Source organism: Octopus bimaculoides, chromosome 10, assembly GCF_001194135.2.
Source record: "Octopus bimaculoides isolate UCB-OBI-ISO-001 chromosome 10, ASM119413v2, whole genome shotgun sequence".
In the NCBI taxonomy this organism is placed as follows: Eukaryota; Metazoa; Mollusca; class Cephalopoda; order Octopoda; family Octopodidae; genus Octopus; species Octopus bimaculoides.
The window spans coordinates 2,057,662-2,064,784 of NC_068990.1; the positions used below are offsets into that span (position 1 = coordinate 2,057,662).

Here is a 7,123-nt window from a genome sequence, read left to right on the forward strand (position 1 = left end):
ATATATATATATATATATATATATATATATATATATATATATATATATATATATATATAACACATAGATATGCATATATATATAACACATAGATATGCATACACACACACGCACACAAACGTGCACAAGAAATGCACACCCATATAATGTGTAAATAGGAGTGTTTGGATTGTACAAACACGCTTTATTGCATAATTCTACAACTTTTTCATTTTCGCTTTTCTGGCAGAAAATTACTGAAATATATCAATGTAATAGATACATGAAATTTATTACATCGCATTAGTTCAGTAATATTGGTAAATGAAGTCACAGCGGAAATTCATAGATATCCTGATATACAATAAGTTTTCTTTGTTACACTGTGCCTGGTCGCCAATACATGCGGCCGAGCTTTATAAAGTGTACTACAAGTTTCATACTCAAATGGAATTTAGATACATATATATATATATATATATACATATATACTTAACTACTCGTGACCCGTTGCGTCGCCTGCAAAGTCTGAGAGTTTTGTTTCGTGGTTTTCTTTTCCTTTCCAGCCTATTTCACATTCTTTCCATGAATGTGACATCGAAATCACGCGTAAAGGGTTCCTTTCCACAGAAAAGCAAATATATAGCTGCTATTTCTTACACGTCCTCCCACCATGTCACAGGTATTTCGGGTTCTTTATCGCAAATAGTTATTACGTGGTAGCAGGGCGTGCTAGAGAAAGCAGCCAAATCTATGGAGCTGAGGCACGTTGAATGCATGGAAAAATGTGAATAATAGAAATCACGTCTGGTAAATTACAGAACAAGAAAATTCTTACTTAAAATATTGCAGCTAAGGATAAAATTTCAAATAAAACATTTAGATTTAGAAAATATTAGCCTTTATTAAAAACTAAAAATTTTATTACAAGTTATTATTTCTATTTGTTATTACTTGTTACTCCTATTCAAATCTAAAAATAACTCAATTGAAATATGTTTTGCACTATAAAATTTTATTTTTTTTAAGTATTAATTAAGAAGTAGAAATTTGAAAATAGGTTGTAAAACATAATAGTAGTACTAATTAGTATAATAATTTGAATAATAAAGAAAAAAGTTATATATCAAAGTAAAATCTACCTTTTACAACAAATTCACTGTCAAATGTGCTTGAGTGATTGCTTAAGTTATTGCCAAGCCTTCACATTTTTAGACTTGACCTAGTGCCTACTTTTACATAATGAATTTACCTACCATACATTGTATTCTACTTTGCATAAAACGTTAGCTATATTGGTACTTTTGGCTGTCATTTTTTAAGTATTTTAGTGTGTCGATATTTTAACATAATGATGACACCTTTTTAATTATAATGTTACTTTATAAATTAAAATCAAATAATTTTGAATATTCAAATTTTATCCTTAGCTGCAATATTTTAAGTAAAAATCTTCTTTTTCTGTACTTTACCAGACGTGATAACTTGTTCTAAACCTTTCTAAGTGTAATAAATTGTCCTGTACTTTGCCAGATTCATGATATTAAAAATATTATTTCTCTTGCGCGCATTTTCCCATGTAATCCATGTTTTTTTCCCGGCTGTGCTATCATGCTAACTAATAATGCGTTAATTAATAATTTGAGATTTTATCTTAGTGAAAATTACCTCAATGAAGCCGGTGACATATTAAAAGTCCCTTATAGAACTATATTCATAAAGTATAGAACTATATTATCACCCTTAAATTTGAGATACAAGCACTCATAACTTTTTACTTTTAAAACTTCTGTCTCGTCTCAGATATTACGGAACTGTGTTTACTTGGTATAATTGCATTAATTAATACAGATGACATAGTTAAACTAATTATAAATTAGCGTCGTCGCTGATAATTTTTCCTTACCTCAATGATGCCGGTGACATTTATTAAAAGTCTACTAATAGAACTATATTCATAAAAAAGTATAGAACTATATTATCACCCTCAACTTTGAGAAAAACGCTCATAACATTTTTCTTTTAACACTTCATTGCATGAGATTGATACCATGAAATGCCTCGAATTGAGTTCTATCATTTAAACTTAATTAAAATAGTTTGTCGTTAAAACAAAAAAAAAAGTATTTATGCTTAAATCTAAATTTTTGCCATATACTTTTTTCATGATATTTTACCTCACAACCTTTTCGATACACATTTTTGTGGCATGAGAACAAAACTATGAAATTCTTCATGCTTTCTGCTATCGACGAAGCTAAGATAAATATATTTTGCTTTTAAAATAAAAAAGTTATTTAGATCTAAACTTCATTGAAGACGTTACTCTACTATAACGTTGCTCCATATTTTTTCTACTGGGCCAAATCTCAATTTTCGTATGCCCAAATGTAGCTAGGGACCGGTCCTTTTCCAAAATGTTAACAGTTTTCAATTTGGTTATGAACTGAATTAGCAACAAAGCTCTGAAGTTGCTGCGTCTGAGTAAATTGCGGCCCGAATATTATTCAACTCCTACCGTAGTTGAATGATATGTATATCTATATCTATCTATCTATATATATATATACATATGCATAAACATTTTTATAATTTACTGGTTTCACTCAAAGGCTGAGGTCATGCTGGAGCATTGCCCTCCAATGTATTTGGGTTTCTTATCGGTATTGTTTGCGGTGTAGTAGCATTTCTGATAAAAATTTCTTCCAATGCTCTTTGAAGACCTCCACATTTGTACAAGCAATTGTTGTAAGTATATAAAATTGTTATATGTCAAACTTAATCGTTATATGTGTAAATAAATTGTTATATGTACAAGTAAATTGTCTGCATCAATTGTTGAGAAATTGAAATATGATAAAAAAGAAATTATTTGTATATCTAATTACTTTAAATTTAACAGTTATCGTCACCAGGTGTTTGTTTTTAATATCTTATGTCTGCTTGTCGGATGAATAAGTGTCATATATTAATTAACTGATATCAGTCTGGCAAGATATAAATTGTAATGCGTGGCAAGTTATTGAAGTACCGGTGTGTAACATCTCCAAATATATATATATATATATATATATATATATATATGCTATGTGATTGTTTTGATGTGAAACTTGGAACTGTACCGAGTGTTGCTTTAGCTTTTTACTATATTTAATATCACAGAATTTCTATTTAATAATAGCATACAAACCGTAATTATCTCCGACATCTTTTATTTGTTTCAGATTTACGAATTGTATAATGGTGGAGCAGTAACTGTCAAATATAAAGTTGACACTCATCCTCTGAAGTTACTTAACGCGGTAAGTTGCATCTTTTCTAGCTACACAATCAGAGATGCTTTGAAATCCTATTTGTGAAGACACGAAAGAAATGTCAACGGATAACTGAATTTTTGACTCCTAGGGCTCAAGAATTTATATATATATATATATATATATAAGTTTAAAATAGGGGCAGCTGATGAAGGAAATGTTCTCTATGTGGCCTGTCTGTTTTCCGGTGTGTTCCTACCGTTGTCCGAAAAAAGTTTGTTTTCCGTGCTTTGTTTATGTTTTATTTTTCATTTTGTCCACGTTTTTTTATATCGTCTAGTGGTGGTGGTCATCATCGTCACCATTAGAAATGTCAACATTACCTTTTATTCTACCGGACTTTAAGGAACTAAGTATCAGCAATGTACGTGGGTCAACCAGATATGTTAATTTGCTACCATTTCTTGGTCATCTAATGCATTGAGCTATCAGAATCGTTAGCGTGTCGGACAAAATGCTTTGCGAAATTTCTTCCTATTGAGTCCGGAGTTTAAGTTCCGCTGGGGTCGACTTTGCCTTTCATTCTTTTGGTGTCGATAGCAGAAGTACCAGTTGATCTCTGTACTTCTGCCAAAATTTGGAGCCATTTCTTGGTCGTCTGCCAAAATATCACCTGTGTTTTCTAAACTACATTTAAGATCTCAAAGAAAGAGTGAAATCTGTGTAACGTAAAGGGCGATAAAAATAAAGCTAGCTAGCTAGTTAGGTAGGTAGGTAGATAGATAAATAGATGGAAAGAAAAGAGAGAAAGAGAGAGAGAGAGAGAGAGAGAGAGAGAGAGAGAGAGAGAGAGAGAGAGAGAGAGAGAGAGGGTGTAAGAAGAGAAAATAGAGAGGTGGAACATTGAGAGGGAGAAAAGAAAGAATAGGAAGTTAGATTTATATTAGTCAAAGACTATGTTTTATTTTGTCGTTTTGCAGACAACCTAAAATAAGATATTGATTCTTGTTTGTAGTCCTAAAGAAAAGCATTCTTTATTTTGCCTCTTCTCAAAATTAATGGAACATTCTACCATTACCAGATAAATTCCTTATTTATTTTGAGTGAAATCTGTAAAGTTTACAAACGCTGTTGCTAAGTGGATGGTGGGGGAGGGGGCAGTGACTTATATTCACTGCTTCCAAACATCTTAATTCACTCATCTCTCCCTCAAAATTTGAAATCTTGTGCTTATAAAACACATTTTATCTAATGGTAAGAAATAGGAAAAACGGAAGCGAACGTTGAGTTCAGTATTAAAAAACATTTATAACCGTTGTATTGTTATAATTCATTACATTTAGAGTTCAAACTTCAAGAATGCATGCCCGTTTTTAATTCTACGAAGAGATATCAATCGACGACGGGTATCTATTCATTTGTTTCTATATTTCATGTACGACTTTAGGATGTTGTGCCACTTTGAATAAGTGTTTTTCACACATGATCAAATTTATGTGCGCTGTATCCTTCCGTAGCCTCAGAGTTACATTTTGCCTCTTCCTCTCAGAGAGGAAAGAGATTTTGTAAATGGCTCACGATATTCTTCTAGTGTGCAATGCAGCGCTTCTGAGAAAGGGGAAACAAGAGATAGCAAGGTCTGCTCCAGTGTTTGACTAAACACTTTGCTTCCAGAAAGATGAGAGCAAATGTTTTCCTAAGGGACATTTAGATTTACAATACAAAGAGCCAAAACAAATTCTGTTAGGTATTTATCCAACACTCTAAAGACTCTGCTCTTCGGCTGTTTTGTTATTTCAACATAATGTCGAATTAATAAAGGCATGCAATGGATGTTCGTGACCTAGAAAAATGTGTCACGTGAGCAAATGGAAGAGACTTCATTTCCTCGCTAGATCTTGTAAAAGTAGCAGCCAAATCTCTCTCAAATCACTAGTTACCATCTTTAAAGTAAGAAATACATGTTGAATAATACAATGTCTGAACAGTGTGGGTGATCCACTTTCTGGAGAGGACTTTGGGTCATTGTTAATATCTATTTGAGATCAGGTTTCAAACGAACTTACCAACAGCAGATACAACAGCAACAACATGTAAAACAGAAATTCCTACTTCATTTCAACAACTTAAACTGTTTACGCTACATACTTAAAGAACGTTGTATTTCGCATCATCAGCTAACTCTGTCTCAGACGTTCTTATGTTATGGACATGAGGACGTGTTCTACGGTCACGAAACGTAAATGTGAAACTGAAGTAAACTCCAATTAAATTTATGAGTATTACTTCCTGTAGTGTGTTCACACACTTCACATATGCGTATATACGTATGTATGCATGTATGTATGTATGTGTATATGTTTCTATCAATCAATCTATCTATCTATCCAGCTATATATATGCGAAATACCTATATTATGGAAAAGTGAGGGTAAACCAAATGAGCTGAAATCAATTTAAACACAGCGAATTCCTAATGGCAGTCAAATAAGAATGTAAGCATATTCTTTCTCTGAGATTGATATCCGTAAAATAGTTCGTCAGAAGATTCCTTTCCTCTTTATTCTGCAGATCAGTCCCGTAGAAAGTATATCTTTACGTTCTTTTATAAAACTTTGAGTAATTTTATAAATCATCCTTTCGAAGTAAAATTATAGATATTTGGTTCGATATTTCACGAACAAATGATGAGAATAGCATGAACTCGTTGAAATCCATTAATGATCTTTGACCCAATGACCTTTGACCCAATAACCTTTGACCCAATGTGCTTTGAAATGATTTAACAAAAATCACCAGGAGAGCAGTTTTCATGTGCTCTATATAACTGTTTCTAAAATAGCCACAAAACCATAATTGCGTAAGGAGCAGTTAGTTTGTTACAGTACCTGACGTGTATTGTGTTTTATTGACCAGAGAAGGACGAAATACAAAGCTGACATTAGTGGTGTTTGAAATCAGAAGAGGAAGGACAACAGCGAAATACGGAAAGAGATTTCGTCCGATGGAGTAGTAATTCTGCCTTATTTACTATATCACTATTTGATGTAGAAAGAGGCGAGCTGGCATGAATGTTTGCACGCCGGGCCCAATGCCTAGGGTACTTCGTCCGTCTATATGTTCTGACTTCAAATTCCTCCGAGTTCAACTTTGGTTTTGTTCTTTCGTGGTCGATCAGATAAGTACCACTTGAATACTACGGTCGATGTAATTGACTAACCCATCCACCGAAATTACTTATCTTGTGTCAAGATTTGAAATCGATATTTGGTGCATGAAAGGGTGATGAGCTGGCATAATTGTTATCATGCCGGGTAAAATGCTTAGCGGTATTTCGTTGGACTTTACGTTCAAAGTTCAAATTCCGTCCATGTCATCTTTGCCTTTCATCATTTCAGGGTCGAAAAAATGAGCACCAGTCGGTCACTGGCGGTCGTTGTAACCGAGTGACTCTCCCGCCCCGTGAAATTACTAACCTTGCGCTAAACATTGACAATGTTTGATATATATGCGAAGCATTTACACGCAAACACACTCACAATTCGATCGACCCCCGTAACTTGACTAGTGTCTTAATTTATCGACACTGGAAAGATGACTGCAAAGTTGTTCTCAGGAAATCGAATGAGACTAATTACCACATAACATTTTCCGTAGCAGATATTAATTATAGAGAAATAGTTCTTTCAATTATACTTTTTCTGTCTTTAATTTATCATAATTTTTTTTACATACACTGTATGCAAATTACTTTCGATAAATAATATGCCTAGCAGAAATTACGTACGTTTTCGATAAAGTCTCTCTCTCTCTCTCTCTCTCTCTCTCTCTCTCTATATATATATATGTATGTATGCATGTATGGATATATGCATATATATATATATATA

At 33.0% G+C, this 7,123-nt stretch overlaps 1 protein-coding gene across 1 annotated transcript in view; it reads left to right on the top strand.

The window, feature by feature from the left end:
* Positions 1-7,123, top strand: part of LOC106867322 (cilia- and flagella-associated protein 65) — a 720,747-nt gene that overhangs the window by 544,817 nt on the left and 168,807 nt on the right. Inside the window, exon 24 of the mRNA XM_052971190.1 lies at positions 3,204-3,281. Coding sequence (XP_052827150.1) covers positions 3,204-3,281 — 78 coding nt within the window. The remainder of the gene's footprint in view (positions 1-3,203; positions 3,282-7,123) is intronic.